Source organism: Ochotona princeps, chromosome 1, assembly GCF_030435755.1.
Source record: "Ochotona princeps isolate mOchPri1 chromosome 1, mOchPri1.hap1, whole genome shotgun sequence".
Taxonomy (NCBI): domain Eukaryota; kingdom Metazoa; phylum Chordata; class Mammalia; order Lagomorpha; family Ochotonidae; genus Ochotona; species Ochotona princeps.
The window spans coordinates 123556264-123579230 of record NC_080832.1 but is presented as its reverse complement, the minus strand read 5'-3'; the positions used below and the strand labels follow the sequence as shown (position 1 = coordinate 123579230).

The 22967-nt window shown below is 40.8% G+C and overlaps 1 protein-coding gene across 2 annotated transcripts in view; it reads left to right on the top strand.

The window, feature by feature from the left end:
* The window catches only part of CDKAL1 (CDK5 regulatory subunit associated protein 1 like 1), a 648926-nt gene that overhangs the window by 501727 nt on the left and 124232 nt on the right, over positions 1-22967 (top strand). For both annotated transcript variants that reach the window (XM_058667489.1, XM_058667500.1), the window contains exon 12: positions 8789-8851. In XM_058667489.1, coding sequence (XP_058523472.1) covers positions 8789-8851 — 63 coding nt within the window. The remainder of the gene's footprint in view (positions 1-8788; positions 8852-22967) is intronic.

Below are 22967 nucleotides of genomic sequence, written 5' to 3'. Positions count from 1 at the left end.
CCTGCTGCTGCCTTCCCAGGCACATTAGCAGGCAGCTGTACCAGAAGTAGAAGAGCAGTCAGGACTGAAACCTGTGCTCATATACGGTGCTGGAGTTGGGAGGCAGTGACTTAATCCACTGTGCTACAGGTCTAGGCACTTTCATGTAGAATTGCAGAGGGAATGGGGTAGTGTCCCCATGATGGCAACATTATTTCTTTCCTTGAGGAGGAGTTAACACATCTTGAATGTGGTGGGCATATCTGAGGAATCCAGGAAGAGAGAATCACTCAGTTGCTTTTTAGAAATGAATGAAGTACATTGTGATGGTGATGGGTACATTGTAGGCAAAGAGAGAAACATTGGCAAGATGTAGAGTCAGGAGAATTCAGGGTCCCTTAGGAACGAAATACTGGTTCCAGCAGGAAGAGTGAGATGCAGTCTTGAAATGGGATTCCCTGAGCAGTGAGGAGCCGTTGGAGTTTCTGAAGAGTAGAGTGATGGTAGGCTACCTTAGATGATGATAGTACTGTATCTGCTCTGCTTTCCACTCAGTAGAAGGGTAGGTTAAGCAATTAAACATCAAAGTAATTCGATCAAGATTTCTAGGCCTGAGACCCAGGCGTCCATATTACTTAAATCCCCAGATTCCAGTGTTCAACTAAAGTAGCGAGTCTGCGATTTAGAGCCAGGTTTGGCAAACTCCAGAAAGGAGCAAGGCAGTAAATCTTTTCAGCTCTCTGGGCCGGAGGGTCTGTGTTGCAGCCGATCAGCTCTGCTGTGACAGCCCAGCATCAGCGAGAGACAGCTGTGTGGCTGTGTTCCAGTCACCCCTGATGTATGGGACTTGAATTTCATGGGATTTGCACATATCACAAATATTCTGCTTCTTTCCCAGCCATGGGGAAAAAAAAATGTAAAAACAAATGCAGACTGTACAAATGTAGTCAGCTAGCTGTATTTGGGCCACAAACAATATTTAGGTGATCGTCGAGAGAGAGGGAGAAGATTGAGGCCAGGGAGGCAAATGTGACTGTCCTCATCCCAACAAGAGGCCAGGGCAGTGCTCTGTTGAGGTCAGCCTGAAGGACAGTGTGAGGGTTTGTGATGCTGAATTCATGTTCAGAGCATACCCTTCTCTGTGAGGGACCTGTGAGCACCCATACGGGACCATACCAGGGCTATCAGAGCAAACTGTTCAGATAGAGCCCTTTGACCTTAAGCTGCACAGAGATTTACCTTAGCAGAGAGGCTCTTTCTGTCCCAGTTGTGATGGCTGCTCATTTTGGCCCTATGCGATAACTACAAATTAACCCACGTCTCCTTCCTTCCTTGTGTGCTGCCCATGCCTTAGTAGCCAAAGAATAGCCTCTCCTTGAAAGCAAACATTCTCTTTGGAAAACAGAATCAGTTTGCTGGGAGATGATACGGCTACTTCTATTTTATCAAATCACATATTCCTGAATGAATGCAAAATTCTCTGCGTTTCCTACCGGCATTTGTTGCCTAGTTAAGGACTTACCAGGTAAATGGTATCTGCCCCTCTACCACCCCTCTCTCTGCCTCCAGCGAAAATGAGAATATTACTCATGCATTCTTTCCTCTAAGGTTATGTTAGAATCTGTAAGGCTGAAAAGTGTTTCACAATGATTTCTCCTATGCTTTGAAATCAGCTGTGTGCTTCCACACATACCTAGCTGTTATATTTTGATGCCAATCAGGTAGATAAACAAGTCTACTTGTCTTTCTTTTCTTTCTTTTCTTTCTTTCTTTCTTTCTTTCTTTCTTTCTTTCTTTCTTTCTTTTACCTACTTTCCTTTTCTTTCTTTTCTCTCTGGCTCTCTCTCCTTTCTCCCTCCCTCCCTTCCTCTTTCTCTTTCTTTCTTCTTTCTCTATTTAAAAGGCAGAGACAGACACAGGTATACAGAGCTATCTTAGCCCCTGGCTATTTTCCAAATTCCTGCAACAGCCAAGACTGGTCCAGGCCATAGCCAGGAGCTAGGAACTCCATCGGGGTCTCCCACATAGATGGTAGGGAATCCCAAAGTGGGCATAAGCAGACAGCTAAAATTGAGAGAACTGCTACCCAAATGCAAGCACTCCAGTATGGATGCAGGAGTCCCCAATAGCTTGTTAACCACCACATCCAACTCCTCCCTTACCTGTTCTCTGGCTCTGTTACAAGTGTACTGTTCTAAGTCCTGCAAGACATGCCTGCCCTGTGTGCTGTACAGCAGACAAAGAAGAAACTAAAGAAGCTAAATGCAACTATATGAAGGGAAGGAAATCCAGGGATACAATTAGTTACCTTTATTGTCATCTCAGTTGTTTTGCAGATCTTAATACAGTAAGGGATAAAAATATATTGGGAAGAACAGCTGTGTTTTCCTTTCCTTTTGCAAGGACGTTAATGAAAACATTCTTTCTCTTAGAAGAATGGGAAAATATTAGACATATGTGCCTCACAAAGGAAATTTAGATTAGATCCTTAGATTACCTGTTTCCCTGTGTATTTGTGGATACTTCTTGACTGCCAAGCATATTTCACATCAAGAGTTTTCCACCAGATTTCGTGGTTCATGTCCAAATTCCCAAGATCTTTCCCCATCTCACTGATTTTTGGAGGAGTGTTACCTACCGCCTTTGGGATACAATCAAAATATGGACAGCTTAAACATGAGATTGTGACAGAGTACAAATGTTGTCAGGGGTTTTTAATTAAGCCTGTGATATTTTGGACATCAATAACAACAAATGCAGTTGGGTTATTAAATGGGCTTCACACTTATTTTTTGGAAGCACTCACCAATAGGGAACCAGATACATAGCAGCAGCCTGTCCTGCAGCCAAAGCCTCAGTGTGCCCATAGAGATTACTGCCTGTGGAGTCCATTTCTAAGTAAAACAGGAGGAGAGGAAACATGGCCAAGTTCCAGCCATAATAGCAAGATTGGAAATGAAAAACCTGATACAATTCAGAACACCAAGTGACCGTTACTAAAAGCAGCACCAAGGTCAACAGTGGTAAGACTTCAGGGGTCATCTCTGTCAGGGAATTCCACCTTTGGCCACACATGGGAAATACCCAAGAGCTTTTAAATAATACATGAGCCCAGGTCCTAGAAGGCCAGTGAAATCAGAGTCACTGGGGACTAAGACTGGAGCATGAGTATATTTTAAAATTCCCCAGTAATTCTGAAGTCAACCAGGATTTAGAATCACAGACCTAAGCCACTTGTCTCAGGGTCAGAAAGCTGTGGCTTGTCAGGATTTTTGCCTCCATCTTCTGTCATCTTCTCACCTCCCTCACTGTATATACGCCCTCTGTGAGCCCATTTCCCTCCCCATTGTAAGTTAGATCATTGTTTAGGCCCTAATCGCAGAACTGTGGGTCATATCTCTCTTCTGAGGACTATTTACTGCTGTGGTACATATTTCATATCTCTAAGTGTCTCACAGTCAGAACATTAAAACCTGACTTCCCCTCCCCCCCCACCAAGTCCCCAAACTTGCTGCTCAATCCAGATCACCTGTATCATCAAAGAGGCCCTCTGTCCCTACAGTGAGCTGCTTCAGAAATGTCAGTCCTCTGCCCTTCCTTCATGGACTCTAGAGTTTTCAGTCATGACATGCTGTCGGTCCTGCCTCATGGCTCTTAAGAATTCTCTGTTGCCCTCTCCCACTGCCTCTGTCTTCATTAGGGATGTTATTTTTTTTCCTGATTGACTATATCAGCCACTCATACCATCTTGTGCTTCTAGCTTTGTTCCCACATTAGCTCTGTCTTTAACATTGGGGTGCTATATCTGAAAGAGAAACTTGATCAAATTTCTTATAATCATGTGTTCTCAGCATTAGGTTTGTATACGCTTGCAATGGGGAAATCTCAACTGAACTTGAGCTGTGGTTATGCAACAAGGTGGAGGAATCCACCATGGTGGGAGGGTTTGGGGAGGGGTGGGGAGAACCCAAGTATCTATGTAACTGTGTCACATAATACAATGTAATTACTGAAGTTAAATAATAAATAATTTAAAAAAAAATTCAATAAGGTCCTTTCCTTTTCCCTCTATCTTCACACGGCCACGCTCTACCTGATTCCTTGCAATCTATACATGGCGCCATTTATCTGTAGAGTTTGGTGCTTTAGTCCCTGCTTTTTGTTTTTTTTATCAAAGATTTAACTCTCCAGTAAGCTTTATTTTTCCTGCTTCAACCAATTGCTATCACCTTGCACACCAGATTTCACAGGCTCACCATGGCCCACTCCCTGACCTTGAACCTGCCCTGCAGTACAAAATAGGCAATTCCAAGATAAATGGCAGACCTACCTTTAACGGCAGGCCACATCCTTGGTGGTTAATACCTTCACTTACCTCCTAAGGCTTTCTAGCTAGTTTAGTTCTTATCCCTGACTTGAGGGTCCCTTACAACTTCTTGCCAAGCCCTGATTCTCAATTGTGATTCTCCCAGTTTCTGACCAGTTCTCCAAGGACTCCTGGACACTCAGTTACTTGATTTTGTCTTGTACCCTCTGGCTGCTGCCAACCCTTTCTTTGCCTTAGATTATGGTTCTCTGCCTTCTGTACACAGTGTTTGTCCCTGGCACGTAGTTAACTGCCAAGTCCTTGATCCCTAGCTTTTATGACCTGGAGTTGGACTCCAGGCTCTTTGGGAATGTTTTGAGAGACTAGCCGTCCATCTCCGCCAATCACTGTCCAGTTGCCACAAGTGGCCCTGTGTGACACAGCGTTGAGTTATTCAGAGCCTGACTGTCCAGTCTGTGGGCTGTCCTAGCCTCTTATCTTTCCTCTTACCTTTTCCAACCAGGCTGTCAACCAGGAAGGAAGCAGAGAAAAAAAACAAGTGTGTTGAAACTCAAACTTGCCCATTTGGCTTCTTACCATAAAAGATGATGAAAACTTACTGAGCATTTTCCATTTTAGTACAGTACATTTTAAACTTATCAAACTCTCACAAAATTTTTTGGCTTTTTCACCTTTTGATAATCCACGTGTGGAAACTAATTCCATTGTCTTATTTCAGCTTTGCCTAATGGTAGTGTGATTTGGGCTGCGGGGAGGGGGGCAGGACTTTAAGTCTCCAAACTAGCAAAGAGAATGGAATTAGTTTGAGGAACCAAAAGGAGTTTAATTGGTAGATATTGTTAAAGTGCAGCTGATTGTATAACCTCATATTCAGAATGCCAGTTCTCCTGACACAGGGAACCTCTTTCAGGTCGGAGCTGTGCTACATACTTTTGATAAAATTGAAATGATTTGTTATCTGGTAATTATGTTATGTTAAAAAGACTCCCTCAAGGCTGTTAGTTGTATTTGTTGGGCTTTGAAAAAACATGAGTGTAAGGAAAGGGAGTCTTCATTGTTTTCTGCTAAGGAGATCCATCTGCAAAAGCAATGTATAAAGTGTCTGTGCAGTGGAAATTGCACGTGTTTAGCTTTCTCAGGAGTCTAGAAGTTTTTGCAGAACTTTCACACTGCCCTCTCTTTCAAGTGCCACTGCAGCCCACATGCACTGCAAGACTCAGCCCGTAGTTTCAAATGTACTCTCCTTTCCATGACCAGTACATGGGGATTACTAATGAAGGTGACTTTGCAAGTACCTCACACAATTCTGGAAGAGGTGTTTGCCGTACCCACTGTACCTTGGCCACCCTCGCAGCAAGTTCATCACACAACTTGTTGAACATGTTTACTTTTTTGAACACTTGAAGAATCAACAGGTGATAGCATGACTGAGATGTTTGTTTTAACAGGCTAAACAGTGGGAGGTTATTTAGACATACACTCTGATGCAATAGGAAAATACCTAATTATTCCATTTTTGGCTCTGAATTGAGTTTCAGTTAAAAGTGCTAATAGCAAGGCTCAACAAGCTTTGCTGAGCAGTACTCAACCTTACCTGCTCCTGGCTGGCTAGCTCGCCAATAACAATGGCCATGTTTTAGTTACTTGTCTGTGGAACCTTGTACTTGGCTGTAGCACTACAATGTAAATGACAGTCCTTTTTATCAGGGCCCCCATGATCAAGAGTCACAGGTAGATGCAGAAAGCTGTGAAAGACTCATTTCAACATGTTCTAGAAACTAACCTGTAATATTTTCTGCCTTTTCCTAAAATGCAGTGCAGCAACACAGCAAGTTGTCACTAAGCCTGATGTGTTCCTCCCAATGTGTCAGGATGTGGGTTATGATTGGTTCTTCCTCACATAAGTAAGAGGAAGAGACTTTATCCAGATGAATAGTTAACTATCCCTTTGATTTGGGATTAAGGGATAGATTCTAGAATGCAAGGGGTTAATTTATAAAGAACCTAAAAATAGTTTAGGATAAGATATGTTCAATCTCTTATAACTGCTTTGCTGTAGTACTATGAGAGCAGTTGTAGAAAATAATAATTGAGTGGATATAGCTGTATATCAGCAATACAATTTGACTTATAGAAGCAGGCAGTGGCCTGAACTGGTCCATGGGCCATATTTTGTCTACCCTTGTTTTGGATAGCAGAAGATTTGCATTGAGCCATATAACTGACTTCCGGGGAGGGAGGAAAAAAAAAAAGCAGTGAGCAATACTCATGGCCAAGACTTAATTGTGATTTCACATAATAAATTTGTTGTCATAAAAAGTGACTTGTTTTTGAAGATAATCCCAATACTTTTTTTTTAATTTGCTTAACCCCACTTCCTTCCCAAAATTCTTTGAAGTTGCTTATGATAAAAGGCATATGTAGGTTTTCGAGATCAAAATAGAAGATAAAATCTAAATCCACATAAAACAGTCTCACGCAATGACTTCTATGCTTCTTATTCTTGCTTATACACCTGCCAACTCAAGCTGGTAGCTCAGCCGTTTGGGAGATCCATCAGACTATGGGATCCCTCCTAAATGGAGTATTGATATAATGCCTATTTTATCTGCTGTAGCATAATTTCCTGTCCCATTTTTTTCCCTAATGTTTTCTATCAAGTCTCCTTCCAAAGGAAGTGTTAGTTTCCATCATTTTTCTTTTGATTGAAGTATAAGCCAAGAACTGTTAGACCAAATAAGTGGGTGTATGGAAAGGAAAGAAAATTATAAGCTAATGGAAACTTTGATGGGCAAGTGACCTGTTCAAAGCAGATTCCAAGGCTCTCCGGGCTGACATTTCATTAGCCCAGGGAACTGTTTCCAATCATTTTAGAGACATGATTCTGCTCTCTGGGCAGAAGGAGTGCTAAATTACTCTAGGGTAGGTTGTCAGAAACACTAGTCAGGTGGCCGGAGGAGGTGGGAACTTCAGCTGAGCTGCAGGGAAAATGAAGTGCATTGGCATCAGAAAGAAACAACAGGCCAAGTGCTTTGAAGGCTGACTGCTGACGCTGTAACTCTAGTGATGGTTCTGAAAGAAGGAAATGGTTTATGGGAACTGTTTATGTGTGTACGGATGACTTTAAGACAAGCCCCTGATTAACACCAGATCTCACTGCTCAGCCAAGTGGATGTTGGGATCTGATTAGATCTGTGACATTGAGGAATTGTGATAGTCAAGTGAGGATGCCAGCGTATAAAGGGACACGTGGATACCAAGCCAAGAAGCAGCTATGTTGCCTAGCAGTTGGAATAATCACCCGGAGATAGAACCAGAGGCAAGGCAAGGGCAGTGTTAAAGGCCAGCGGGTCTTTTGCATGTCAATTTTAAGGTGTCATTGTGGCTAACTCTGATGGACAAGAAATAAATACAAGGAGTAAATTCTGTCATTAGGAAGTGCAGAAATATTCAGTATTCTAAATCTGACCTAAGTTTTGAAGTGTACACCTTTAAATTGAAGGTGTACATTAATTTCCAACTTAATCCTCTCTTAAGAGAAGGCAAGTAAGCAGAGTGGTAGTTGAGTGGTAGGTGGAGACAGTTTGTAGCTCTCAAAGTAAGGAACACACAGAATTGTTTAACCCTCAAACTGCATTCCATAATTTATTTTAAAAGTACACATTCTGATACAGGCAAAGATATTTGTGCAAAGAATGTTATGATATTTTAAAAAGTTAAAATGAATTGCAGAGAGAAGTTTGAGTTTCAAAAGGTCTTTAATTTCAGAAGTCCCCATCAGGACCTGCAGGTCTTTATACCAAAACATGGAAATTGAGCAAGGATAAACTGTGACCTGGAAAAAAGGAAATTACAGAACACTGTTTTGGAATGGGTTCCTTTTTTCAAAATAGTGATCACCTCTGTGTGTGATTACCTCAAAATGTTCATGGAAAACAGAATTTTAAGTGTATTTCATTGTAAAGCATTCTGAAATCCATGTAGAAAGCTCATGAAAAATATGTATTATGAGACCACTATGCACAGATTTTTTTTAAAAATGCACTCAGAAACATCTTTCAGTTCCATCTTCCATGAACATATTGAAGTAGCCTCATGTGTATGAAGATTCGAAGCCCAAATTCAAGAGACAGTGGTTGATGTTACAAAGGAGTTAAAAGTGCCCTCAATCTATATTGTGTTATTTCTCTTTGTTGTTTTTTCTTCATTTTAGTCTTTGAGTTATGCATCTTTTTGTTGGTAGTGTTTTCATTATAAAACCTTTTAGGAAGAGGTTGCCTGCTTGCTCTGTGACTGTGACCCACAATGACTTTGGTTCTTAATTGCATCTTTGTGTCGCCCTACACTTTATGTATAGGAAGACAGCAGAACAGTAAAAATAAAAGTCTATTTATAAACAGATAAAAATAGATACGCTCATATATATGCAAATATACATATATTGACAGTTGCCAACTCTCAATTTTTTTTTTCCTTTGGCAGAAAAAGCAAAGAACAAAAGATCTTTCGCGAGTGTTTCATTCTTACAATCCGTATGATCATAAGGTAAGAGATGCATTTCATTTCTGTATTAGATACTGGAGTTTTAATGATGGTTAGTGTTGTTATAAAACCTAGGACTTGGTGTTTTATCAGGAAACCAGCTACACTTCTCTTTTGGAGTGATATAGCCCGATTTTAACCAATAGAAGGTGATTTTGAAGTACTCTAGCCAGTTATGTTTCCATTTTGATTCTTTAAACTTTTTAAAGAACACAAAAAATTGTATTTCTGAACTGAAATTGTTATGCTGCCTTCACATTAAAATCTAGCTACATATTGTCACTGAAATTGCAAAGACCATGGAAAGACAGATATTTGGATATTCTTTGCTGGGTTCATTTTGGCTTTCTCTTTCCAAGTTCTGCCATGGATGAACTTGGCTTTCAGATTCGTGTAGTTGAAAAATTGGCTGATGGATCTTGGTTCTCTGTCTTCCTCATAGAAGATTTTTTTCTGAATAAATTATTAACAAAAAGCAGGACGTGACATCATGCCTGAAATGCTCACTGCTGAGAGTTTGCCCAGGAAACCAAATGGTATGATCATTGTCCTGGCTCACCATCCCATACAACTTCATAGACTCATAGTTGCTTTTGCGTTTACACAACACACACTCCATCCCCAAATCTGAAGAATTCCCACATGCCTTTTCTCTTAGAAGGATCTTACTGTACATTTTAAAATATAAAAGAGTGATTACTTTAAAACTTATAGCTGTTTTGAAGAAAATGCTTCTCACCATGTTTTTGTGGGGAATTGCATCACAAGATTCCTGAGGCTTGTGTGAAACTTCTATTCCATGTTGGGTTCCAATCAATCTGTTAATTTGAGGTGATTTCAGAACCAAACAAAAAATTTGCACAGTTGAAATGCTAATATAAACTTAAATCTTTATGAATTTACAAGGAGACATGTGGTAGGGATTTTTTAACTAGCCAAAATAAGTAGTGTGAAAACTACTTTCCTCAGTTGAAAATACAGAGCTGTCTGGATTCAGGAGGGAAAAGTCATGCCAGTTGTTCATAGTCATTCAGTGATTCGGAGTAGCTGCTAGTGTTTCTAAAGTGACCCATGGACTTCAGCAGTAAAAACTTGCGAAAGATGTGTTTCTGTTCTGTGTGAGGGCGGGGATATACATGACTACAAATTCTGTTGTTTTGAAGTATGATTTTCTAGCCTCATCCATTGCTCTGCAGAACACAGAATTTGAAAAACTGAGAGAACCAGTAGTGTCTTGACAGTGCATACAGAGGTGCAGGCTGACAAGCAATACTACAACAAAAGGAATGCAATTGGCCACGTTTGTAATGAGAATGATGCATTTTTTTTCTCAGATGAAACCATTTAATGAAATTAAGTGGCTAAAGTTCAACCAGAAAGAAAGAGACAAAAGAGAGAAAATCAAAGATTCTGCCTGACTTACCTAAATTTTACCCACTTCTAACATTTTTAAATTCACAGTTAAGGGAAATTCCATTATTCTTTTATTACAAGTCTTAATGGAACCAAGCCATTTGCAGCTTCTCCCGGCTTCCTCTTCATATCCTTTGTGGCATTGTATCAAAGTCACCTCAGATTATTTTGGCTACCCTTATGAAGACTTCATTCCTCTACAAATTAGTCATCAGGCAGTGAGGAGTATAAATGCTAGATGGGGCTCCTTTTGATCTTTGTTTTAAGATGGGCAATAAATTACTGGAAGTCTCTGGTCGGCTCTGTGAGTGGTTTCTGAGACTCCTAGGTTAGCCTGGTGAATTCTCTGAGTACGTGATGAAGGAAGGAGGGGAAAAGTTTCGCTCCAGGCAGCTCCTGACCTCTTAGTAGCCTCTTCCTACTTTCCCAGCTCCATCCAGGCAAGTCTAACCATACTGCTTTTGACTTTGCTTCTTGTTGACTGGAATGTCCACCAAGACTAGAAACCATAGGAATGAAGGAACATGCTCTGTTTTCTCAGCCATGGAATGGTGGGTGTGTGTGTGTTTCTTCCCCAAAACTGAAATAATAGAGCCTTGTGTTTCAGCTTATGTTGTCATTTCAATTATCAGTTGTGTTCCAGCAGATTCATTTTCTAGGCAGATAGGTTTCAGTGTAAAGTGTTTTACAAGACGTGGTTCAGGTTGTTTTAAACATCTCGTGCTTGCTGAGATTTGGAGAATAATCTTTACGAAAATACATACGTGCATTGTAAATAAAGGCTTATATAAAATCAAATATCAGCTGTCTGGGATTTGCTTTAAAAAAACTCAAAGCGAAGTGGACAAGGTCAAATAAGTAAAATAAGATTGAGCATGTGTTGGTGATTATGGAAACAGACTGATGGGATTGTGAGGGCTCATTATTCTGTTCTGTATATTTTTTCATGGGATTGCAATTTCCCATAATAAAATAGATACGAAAAGTAAAATAAACTAAGGTCTGCTCCTAGGAGTGAAGGTTGTGGGTCGTCTTTTCTCTCTAGTTCAATTCCTTTTAGTGTTAATTTTTCCCTTGACGTCAGTTTGTACCAGAGAAGGAATACTCAGCATTTCAGTAGATTCCTGATACTGAGTAAACTCAGAAATGCAACCCCTGTTCTAAAGTTGGCATAATTTCCTGGAGTTTGATCCCAAATTACAGATGGTCACTTAAATGATAACCTTGCCTAATAGAAACTGTTAAAACAGTTGTAATTACCAAGGGTAGTTAGTCCAGCCATTCTGTTCTCCATGAGTCAGGCTGTATTCTTGGCTGTTCTCTCCTCCCCAAGCAAGATTGCTTCTACCTGACCCCAGACACAGGAAAGTCACCAGGTTAAACAAACGGATTGTTTGAGAGAGGCCAGGTGCATTTCTTAGTCATACCCTAAAGCCATTGTTTAGGCAGTAAATGCTCAGTTGATTTTTTCTTCAGTGCCATTGCAAAAAGCAAATACAGCTCAGCACAAAATGTGCACCCAAAATACATCTCAAGAAACACTTTGAGTTCCTCCATAAAAAAATTTTGGTTTGGGACAGTTTGTCCCCGGTTCCATATTCATGTCTGAAAAATTGTTTTTGAGATTTCTTAGGATTAAAAAGAAAGAAAAAGAAAGGGGGCGGGGCTCAAGGAAAGCTAGCTCCCGTTGCTGTGTCCTGATGAAAGGAAACATTAGGAAAGGTACTGCCAAGTAGCGGGTCACCTGCTTCTGTCTGGTGCTCTGCTTCCTTTCCTGTTGCTTTAGTAAACAGATAGTAAGCACAGCTGGCAGTTTCTGAAAACTTCCCTGACCAACTTCCAGGAAAGGTGACAGGGCTAGAGGCCTGCAGATTGCAGAAGGCCAAGCTGGAGTTGAATGTTTCCTTTGGATAATTTCAAGGGTCAGTCAAGACATGCTATAATTAGAAAACTTTCTTTAAAGTCATATAAATCAGCATGTGCTGTGTGTCCTTGACTTGAAGAAAATACTGTCTTGCACATGAAAGGTATCTTTTTTTCCTTTGGTAAATTTTATCAGGAATTTGGGCGAAATCTAGGTTTACTAACTAAATACAGGTGTTTATAATCTGCTAATAGAAAGTTCTTATAAAAATATGGAAGCTCTGTGAAGGAAAAAGTAAGAGAACTCTTTGAAGTTTAGAGCAGTTTGGGCAAAAGCACAGAGTTGAATCAGTTCCTAAACATGGTAAATCTGAATCAGGACTTACTCTGCTATTAAAAGTGAGTCTTCATGCTCTTGCTGTGTTTTATCAGATGGGCTTCGCATTTTCCTTTAGTGACTTGTTACATTAATCTTTTGTGTACATATAAATATAAGTAAAGGGACATGTTGAGAAGAAATATACAGTCCTTGCATTGGTGAAGTGGGCTTTCTTTTTTATCTCTTGTTGACTATCATGATTTGTAATAATTTTTCTGCATCTGTAGACATACACCAATGGAACTATGAACAAATTTGTTGCAAAACCAGCCATGGATGAATGCCCTTGATAAGTTAACTCATCACTGCTGTCAGTCAACCAGAGGTCCTGGTGCTGTCATCTGGGCCTTCTCGGCACAATACAGAACCTGCACCAAACCTGGGCCCGAATGCACATTACTGCTCGGCTCTCGCCCCTCACCTCATTCCTTGCTCAGTCCCCTGCCCACAAGCAGCCCGCTCACACTCTCTCTCTCTCCCTTCTCCTTTCCTTCCCTCCCTCTCCCAGTTAACACAGAGGGTGGCTATTGCTTCAGGAAGTCAGAGTTCAAATCAGCAGTGACAGTATGCTGAATGAAAGCGAGTCCGGGCTGCAAAAGCCACAAGTCATCAACAGAGCAGCTGCCTGAAGCCACTTCTGTAGACCCAAACACCCAGGTGTGCCCCATGCAGTCAGTGGTACCATGAGAACATCATTGGTTTGACAGATGTTTCACTTACAAATAGTAGAAGTGTGCATGTACTATTTTTAGAAACATTGGTATTTTAAGGAACAAGTCTGTTCAAAATCCTCTTAGGAATAGCTGTTTCTTAAAAAGGTGAAGTAAATGGAGTATTACTGTTGAGAGTGTTTTAACCAAAAAGAAATCACAAACAATTGACTATGTGTTGGTGGTTGGTTAAGGTACAACAGAGATTTAGGAGAGTAAAAAATGAGGGAAGTAGTATCAATAATACTAAAAATGATTTATTCATGTAATTAGATACTACAAAGACTTCTAGTTAAGTGAAATAATTGTAAGTAATGTATCAATACAGAGGATCCTTATTCCAGTATTAAATATGCAAAAAACATTGATATATGTTTCAATAATCAATATTCCCCAAGGCTGTTACTCCCCAAAAACTGTTACTAATTTTTTTTAAAAGTCTGTGATTTATCTTTGCTGGTATACAGCAAAATATCATACTTAAAGTATTTTCTGCAGCGTTGGGCAAAAGCATACAGTAGGGCTCGGCAGCGTGGCCTAGTGGCTAAGGTCCTTGCCTTGATCCCATATGGCCGCTGGTTCTAATCCCAGCAGCTCCACTTCCTCTCTGTCTCTCCTCCTCTCAGTATATCTGACTTTGTAATAAAAATAAAATAAATCTTTAAAAAAAAAAGCATACAGTAAAAGTCTTTGTTTAAAAGTGTAGTGTTAGGGCAGACATTGTGGCGCTGCATGTTAGACGCCTGCTTAGGAAAAGTACATCCCAGACTGAAGTACCAGTTCTAGTCCCTGCTACTCTGCCTCCCATCTGGCTTCCTGCTAGTGCATCCTGAGAGGTAATCAGAGCTAGCGCAGGTGCTTGGTTCCCTGCCACCTGTATGAGAAACCTGTGCAGAGTTCTAGGTCCCTGACTTTGACCTAACTCAGCCCTGGCTGTGGTGGGTGTTTTGGGAGTGAATGAGCCGATGTAAAATCAGTTTTCATCATCTGTCTGTCTGTCCATCCTTTCCCTTGCTCTGCCTTTCAAGTAATGAGAATAAGTAAGCTTTCTTCAAAGTGTAAGGTGCCATTCCTTCTTCCCTCCAAATAGCAGGCTCTGTGGCATCAGGTTTCATAAATATCTCTCGCATGCCTCTTCAGCAGAAGGGGCAACTTCATTTCAGAAGTCACTTATTGGTGCATGTTTCTGTGTTAGATCAGGGTTGTCTGGTGATGTCAGATCGCAAAGTCACTTTGCGTTGGAAACACAAGGGCTCTTTGACTCCTTCCTGAACAGCCGCGGTGTTGTCAAGCCTTCATTATCTCCTGCTCTTTGAATAACATAATGTAGCAGCAGAGTGCTTTGAGTTGTTCTCCTGGAGACAGAGATGTGGATTTGGATGACTGCCTGCTGGCCCTGTTGAGCTTTGAGCTATCTGCTGTCTGGAAATAGCAAATTCAGTTTTTAATGGATCCGGCACTCGATGATAGCCAGATTTGCATGGCACGTGCAGATGAAGAAACAAGTTATTGATCTGGCGTGTTTATGCCACGCTTCAGACAGTTCCTTGCAGCAGATTGCACAAAGCCATCCGTGCACTGAACTCCAGTTCTCATCTTTGGCAGAGATTAAAAAAAATGTTTCAAAAGTAATTTTAGGGATGTTACTAAATATCGAGAACAACTGAACACGTATGTAATTGGTTGAGTTTCCTTATGGTTTGTATGTTCTAGTAAAACCGTGCTCAGAACGTGGCCTTGTGATGGAAGGAAGTGAGTGCCTGAGTAAATACTGAGAGCACTGCCTCGACTCCATTGTGGAGCCAACTGCATGAAAGGGCACACAGGACAACTTGGTGTAAGCCCTGAGCTTTCTTTCATTAAGATAGCTTCCCTCTGGGGCCCGGTGCCATGGCCTAGCAGCCAAAGTCCTCACCTTGAACGCACCAGGATCCCAGATGGGCACCGGTTCTAATACCGGCAGCTCCACTTCCCATCCAGCTCCCTGCTTGTGGCCTGGGAAAGCAGTCTAGGATGGCCCAAAGCCTTGGGACCCTGCACCTGCATGGGAGACCTGGAGGAAGTTCGTGGCTCCTGGCTCTAGATTGGCTCAGCACTGGCCCTTGTGGTCACTTGGGGAGTGAATCATCGGATGGAAGATCTTCCTCTCTGTCTCTCCTCCTCTCTCTGTATCTGACTTTGCAATAAAAATAAAACAAATCTTTAAAAAAAAAAAGATAGCTTCCCTTTCCCAGTGATCATGTTGTTGTACCCGAGTTGCAGACACAGCTGTCTCCTGTCTCTGCCAGGGCGCCTTACCCACTCTCCCTCCCTCATATGTACCTAAGTGGTCCAGAATGTCTTCCTCACTTTCTAACTCAAGAACTTGTGATGCAAATTGAGTAGCACATCATCGAGTACCCTTGGGCCTGCCTTTGGCATTGTTCTCAGATGTCCCCCCCCAACACACTTTTTTTTTCTTTTCATGTTGTATTGTTTCCAGTGTTAAATCTTATTTTGCACATACTGGCTTAAGTAACTTGTTACTAGAACCCTAAAGATGGGTAGTACAAGGGCAAGTGCGAAGATTTTGAAACGGTATAACCAAATATATTGTTACAGACGCAGAATACCACAGTGCTGTAGATGCCACAGTTGTGCCCTGACGACTGCTTTAGAAAGGAAATTGGAGTGAACCTTTATTGCAATGATGATTATACAACAGTCATTTAAGGCACGTCACATAGTTAGCCCTGTTCTGAAAAATTTTCATAAAAGGGCGGCTTCAGAATATACATGGAAGACACATTATGGGAAAAAAAACTATGTATGTTTGCAACAAAATTTCCCCTTACTTCTACCTTTCCATAATTAAATAAATATATATATTGATTTGCTTGAAAGGCAAGAGTTACGGAGACCCAAAGAAAAAGAGATCTTCAAGCTGCTGGTTCACTCTCCAAATGACCTCAGTGGCCAGAGCTGAGCCGGGTTGAAGCTAGAAGGCAAGAGCTTCTTTTGAGTTTCGCCTATGGTGGTAGGAGCCCAAGCAATCGGGGCTGTCTTCTGCTGCTTTCCCAGGCACATTAATAGGGAACTGAATTAGAAGTAGAACATCTGGGGATTGAATTGGCATTCATATGGGATGCTGGCATTGCCAGCTGTGGGTTAATCCACTATGGCATAATGTAAGCTCCTCAAGACAGCTCTGACCTGTGCAAAATTCTCCAGAATACTGTTTACAAAGTGTAGTGAGGTGAAATTATTTCAGTGGGTCCTTACTCGTTCTCCCCAGAATGTGCAAAATTAAGAATACAAGGTTATAGATAGTATTTAATTTCCCCTTTGAAGATTTCTAAAATTTTAATTTGAACGAGTTATAGAGAAGCAGAGTGGGAAGAGGAGCGATCTGCTGGTTCACTGCGCAGATGAGTGTAACCGCTACCATGGGACCCACTGCCAAGAATTTCAGAAGCTGAAAGCCTGGAATTCCAACCAGATCTCCAACATAGGTACAGGGGCCCAAGCACTTGGGCTATCCCTCACTGCTCTCCCAGGCACATTAGCAGGGAATTGGCTAGGAAGTGGAACAGCTGGGACTTGAACCATCACTCATATCAGATGTCAGTGTCACAGGTAGCTGCTCAAACTGTGCTACAAAGCCAGCCATCACGTCACTTTATACTTGTAGAGATTAGCACAATATTGGTCCTGAAATTGGGAAAGTGTAGAGTGTTATAATTTGGGAGGAAATTAATCCTGTGAATTCCTTTTAAACACAGCTGTGCTCAGGATGCAGATACTGGTAAGTTCCTCTGTCTTAGAGTACCCTATGTAAGAACATCTTTTCTTTCCTCTGTCTCTTACCCAAGCTCTCCCAGGAGTATCAGCAACAGGGATCAAATGCAGCTCATGGTCAAATCCTTAGCTAACATTCCATATAAAAAGTGTTGATAAAAAGCTGGTCAAAAGATTTATGTAGTTACAGCAGTTGCTGTATTTTCAAACTACGTACTAAGCCTACATGTGTGTTTCCACTGTCAGTTGGTTATGTATTGCTTCTGTGGAATTCACTAGCCTAAGGAAGCAGTGAGCAGAGCAGCAAGGAGCAACTGCATCGTGCCAAGAACCAGCATGAGGACCATCCATCAGTAGCAGCCCAGGCCATACCACTGCACTGCTTGGTACCCTGGCTTGTCCTCCACCATCAGACCTTGAGCCCCATCACGGTATACCACCTTTGTTGACAGTGTTAGGGTTTTGATACATGCTCTGTTCCCATCAACCCTGTGTTTGCTGTGTCTTCACCACCAGGGTTTTCTGTCCCTCAACTCTTCTCAGCCTCTTGGTTGGCTTACTATCCTTTTACTGCGTTCAATTGGTTAAGCATAGGACATAGCTAATAATATGAGAAACCCAATGAAATGTGAATTTTAGGAAAGCAGTGGATTGATCATGTTTGTAGTATGACATGCAGTATGTGGGAATATTGATACTAACATTTTATTTATGTTGGACTGAAATTCTTATTGATTTCTGGGTCCTATTTATGTGGCAGTGCCACTTGCCTGCACAGTACATATTTTATTTGGGCAAAATGAAGATGGAATGTCAAAAAGGAAATTAGCATCTACAGTGGAGTGAACTAAAAAATTATTGTAAACTCTGTTTACTATGATGAACCTTCCTTTGCAATGTGCCCAACCTCCTTGTAAAAGGCCATGGCATGTGTCAGTTACAGTTGGCCCAACATTTACTGACTTACTGAAAAAAAGAACTCCCTTGACTATGATGTTCAAATCTTGCAACAGAACACTCATTTGGATGATATCTTGGAAGGCAGAAAGAGAAGAAAACACAGTACCATCCATATTTTTAAGGAAGAATTCTCAAATCACTTCCCCGCCACGAAAACAGATACACTTTGTTTCTCAGCAATACATTTTATCACAACATATTTTTAATGACTTCTTTGTGGCTCAAGTCATTCTTATTGAAATGTTCTGAGAAACATTCATGCTAAGGATGGTTAAAGCAAGCAATGCAGGCATCCAGCAGAGAAAGGAAGAAGCGCATACTGCCTGATCTATTCTTGGCTCTACAGCCCAAGTGTTTTAAAGCTGTCCAGAGCCCTGTGCTGGGCAGAATGTGGGCTGAGGCTGTTTGAGGAACGGGCTCCCCAGACCTGGCCTCTGTCTTTCTCAGCACATTATTCACTAAGAGGTCCCAGACCTGGTGCCACTCTCGGATGATTACCAACCCTCAGAACAGATTCTGAGTTGTGCAAAACAATATCCAGGATTCTGTTTACAAAGAGTAGTGGGTCAAAAGTATTTCCAAGGCAAATAATTCATTCTCTGCAGAGTTTTCCTATAAGATTAAGAAGATGTGATTAGAGTGTGCATTTATGGCACAATTAAACTATGTATTGAAAAAATATATATGCATTAACATTGTTGTCTTGGAATTGAAAAGCTAAGTTTTAGCATCTGGGAAGAAAATAAGTTAACTTGCTGCTTTGAATGATTGGTAATGTTTACCATTATCCAACACCCTATCTTTGGGTGCGTTTCAGGATTCTAGAAGTGTAGATGCACATGTGTCAAATAAAAGTGAAGGAGTTTTAAATACTCAAATCCTGTTGAATGTAGCCATCATTTGGTACACACCTGGGTATAAAAGGAGACTACTCCATTTTTAATTAGGGAGAAGCATAAAAATTAACCCAGTAATTATGAATTCTTGCCAATTTATTTTAGGCTTTTGGAGGGGGGCTAAGAGTTGTTTTTGAAACTGCGGGGTTTTTTGTCTTGATTATTTTTATTTCTTATCAGCACTTTTATAACATTAAGACTTTAAGTTAATGCAAATTTGCTTTTCTCCTCCTTTTCCCTACCTACCCTTCTGTATGGTAACAGCTACTATCTTCCTTGTCTTCAGGTTCTTTTCCTGAAGGCTGAATAGCTTATATACATTCTTGCTACTCATATTTTCTCCATGTAATTTCTTAGAAATTTCCAGTTTTCCCCAATCCGTTATTTTCCTTCTGGACAGTGTGATTTGGGAATTCTCAACAGCATACCTTGAAGTCCTTGTTTCTCTTCTACGGCAGGTTGTAACAGGAAACAATAATGTGTCTGTCCTTCCTCCCTGATGAGAGGCATAAACTGGAGAAGCCCCTTAGAGCTCATGTGATGCCATCTCCGCTCTATAAAGCCTCAAGACTCCCTTTCCTATTGATTTCTTCATCATCCTTCAAGACCCTGTTGAGTTTCTTCCCTTCTTTTTTTTTTATTTTAATTATTTATTATTTAACTTCATTAATTACATTGTATTATGTGACACAATTACATAGATACTTGGGTTCTCCCACCCCTCCCCAAACCCTCCCACCATGGTGGATTCCTCCACCTTGTTGCATAACCACAGCTCAAGTTCAGTTGAGATTCCCCCATTGCAAGCGTATACCAGACATAGAGTCCAGCATCTTATTGTCCAGTCAAGTTCAACGGCTTCTTAGGTATACCCTCTCTGGTCTGAAGACAGAGCCAGCAGAGTATCATCCCAGTCAATTGAAAGCTCCAACATACCATCAGCAAAAATTTACATCATTATGGAATTAATTGACATAGTAATGAGTAACCAATATGTTAAAAGTAAATGCGAGTTCCCAGCCACCTTCTGTGACCACCTCACCTATACTTCAATTTAGTTTATACACAACATATAACATTCATTTTGCATGCTTCCTGATACACGGAATTGTTCTGTTGTCATGAACTTACATCAAGGACCTATGTGTATGGGTCCATCATAAATACTGTGCAGAATCTTCCAAAAAAGAATGTTCATGGAAAATGCTATTATAAAAAATTTTTTGCAGAGATTTCAGAAAGAAAAATTTGCACTAAAATAAACTTTACCTCTTGGGACCAGCGCTGTGACTGCAGCTTGTAGTGCTGGTATCCAGTATATGGGTATTAGTATGACTCCCTGCTGCTCTGCTTCCAGCGCAGCCCCCTGCTAATATGCCTTGGAAAGCAGTGGAGGATGGCTCAGTTGCTTGAACCCTCAGAACCCACATGGAAAACCTAGAAAAAGCTGCTGGCTCCTGGCTGCTGACTTCAGCCTGAACCAGCCCCAGGGACTGTGGCCATTTGGGGACTGACCCAGAATTTGAAAGACTTCTCTCTCCCTCTCTCTCTCTCTTTCAAATGAATTGATAATTTTTTAAGGCTTATGTCTTAATTCTATTCTCAATCAATTTCTAAAAGTACCTTCACATAATTGTTGTTTGATTTGCTGTGCTCTTAAAATTCAAGAAGTAATCACTTTTTTTAGGAGACAGAAATAATAACTAGGTAATACATAGTCTAAAAACGAGGCAAGATGGTGGTAACCTGTATGGTAATTACCCTGTTCTGTTGTGTGTTTATTTGTGGACATCACTATTTGCCCTTTTACACTTTTAGTGTCTTAAAAACAAGGCCGTATCTTGTGAGTTCCCCTACCTGACCAGGCAAGGACTTTGAGATATGAGCTAGAATTTAATAAGCTTATGTATATACATAACAAAAAGCAGAAAACTGAAATCCAGTCATCTAATTTCAGATTTGGAATTCTGTCAGTACCTAGTGAGAATGTCTCAAGAATAATGAACCAATGGCCCAGCATGATAGCCTAGTGGCAAAATCCTTGCCTTGGCATGCACTAGGATCCCATATGGGTACCAGTTCGTGCCTGTTCCTGGTTCCCAGGTGCTCTACTCCCCATCCAGTTCCTTGCCTGTGGCCTGGAAAAGCACTAGAGAATGGCCCTAAGCCTGGCATCCTGAACCCACATGGGAGACCTGGGAAGAGGCTCCTGGCTCCTGGCTTTGGGTCAGATTAGCTCAAGTCATTGTGGCCACTTAGGGAGTGAACCAGTGGATGGAGGATCTTTCTATGTCTCTTTTTCTCTGTAAATCTGCCTTTCTAATAAAAAATAAATAAATGAATCTTAAAAAGAAGGAATAATGGACACAGCTATGGAAGAATATGTTCAATTTGCTCTTAGTTTAATTGGAAAATAGGTAACTCCTGTACTTACTACCATTTTTTTTTGAGAATTCACAGTTGTTTATTTAATAACAATATTAACATACAATAATCAAGATGATGTGCTACTGACATAAAGATAGACATCAAAAAAAGGGAACAAAATTCAGAGTTCAAAGTAAATTCACACATACAGGATTGATTGTCAACAATGATGCAAAGACTATTTAATAAAGATAATATTTTCTTTTAAAAATTATGTATTTTCATCTGAGAGGCAGAGAGAAGGGTATATGTATTAGATTATATAGGAAAAATTTCAGAGGATCATGTAAATATTATAAGTTAAAAACTCAACTTCTTAAGCTCAACTTCCTATTTTTGCTAAAGACAGACATTATAAGCCCTGGGCCTGGATTGGACATACAGAGGAATGGATCCAATTTCTCACCCAGGTGTTAGCTGGTGGCTTTATGGGAAAGCCCAGAAGTTTGCTGTCAACTGAGGGAAGTTTATTTTAGCTTCTTCAATTACTTTCTCTCAAAACTTTCTCTGGTGATGTTTGTAGAGAAAGGTAAAGACAGAGATAATGTGTTAAGTAACTTACTACCATTTTAAGGAAAATCTCCCGTTCTGCCCTGCTCTACTGACCACTCTCCCCTCCCGGAAGCAACCCCTCTTCCTTGTGTATATGTGTCTAGATTTATTTTATACATCTACATCTATGTTTTTTTAAAAAACTTATTTATTAAAGGAGTGACACAGAGACAGATGGAAGGAGACAGGGGGACAAAACGGGGGAAGGCCACACCCAAGTCAGGAGCCAGGAACCCTATCCAGATATTCCATATAGGTTACAGGAACCCAAGAAGTTGGGCCATCACCTACTTTTCTAGGTATTACTGGCAGAGAGCTGGATTGGAAGTAGAGCAGTTGGGACTTTAACCAGCATTCACATGGGATACCAGCATTGCAAGAGGCATCTTAATCTGCTCTACCACAACACCAATCCCTAAATATTTGTCTCAAGTCAAACTGTCACTTTCTTCTTTTTGCGCTTTGTGTTGTGTCTTAGAAATCATTTCAGTCAGCCCTTAAAGAGCTGCTCGTTCTTTTATTAGAAAGCAGCTGCATATAAACTCTACCGGATGTTTATTAACTGAACTTTTGGTCTTTGAGTGGCTTTTGATCCTTTGCCTTTACAAATGGTGCTGCAGTTATATAATCTAGCAAACAGGTCATTTCATGCATTTGTAACTGTTAGCTATAGGGTGAGTTTCTAGAACTGTAATATCTGGATATTAAGTGTGTGCATTTTTAACCAGAGTGGATACTGCCAGGTCCCTAGTCAAGCAAGAATTCCAAAGAATGCTTTATCAACAGTGTGGGAGAGTGTTTGCTTGATTCCTCACCAACCCTGGTATAGTATATGCTATTCCAACTTAATTACCATCTTTTCATGTTATGGGAAAGGGGGAGAACCATATGCATGCAGTTTTCATTTATTTTTTTTTTAATGTAATTTTCATTGGGAAGGCAGATACACAGAAGGAGATACAGAGAGAAAGATCTTCCATCCTCTGGGTCACTCCCCAAGCAGCCAATATGGCCAGAGCTGAACCGATCCAAAGGCAGGAGCCAGGATCCAGGTCTCCCACACAGGCACAGGGTCCCAAGGCTTTGGGCCATCTTCTACTACTTTCCCAGGCCACAAACAGGGAGCTAGAAGGGAAGTGGAG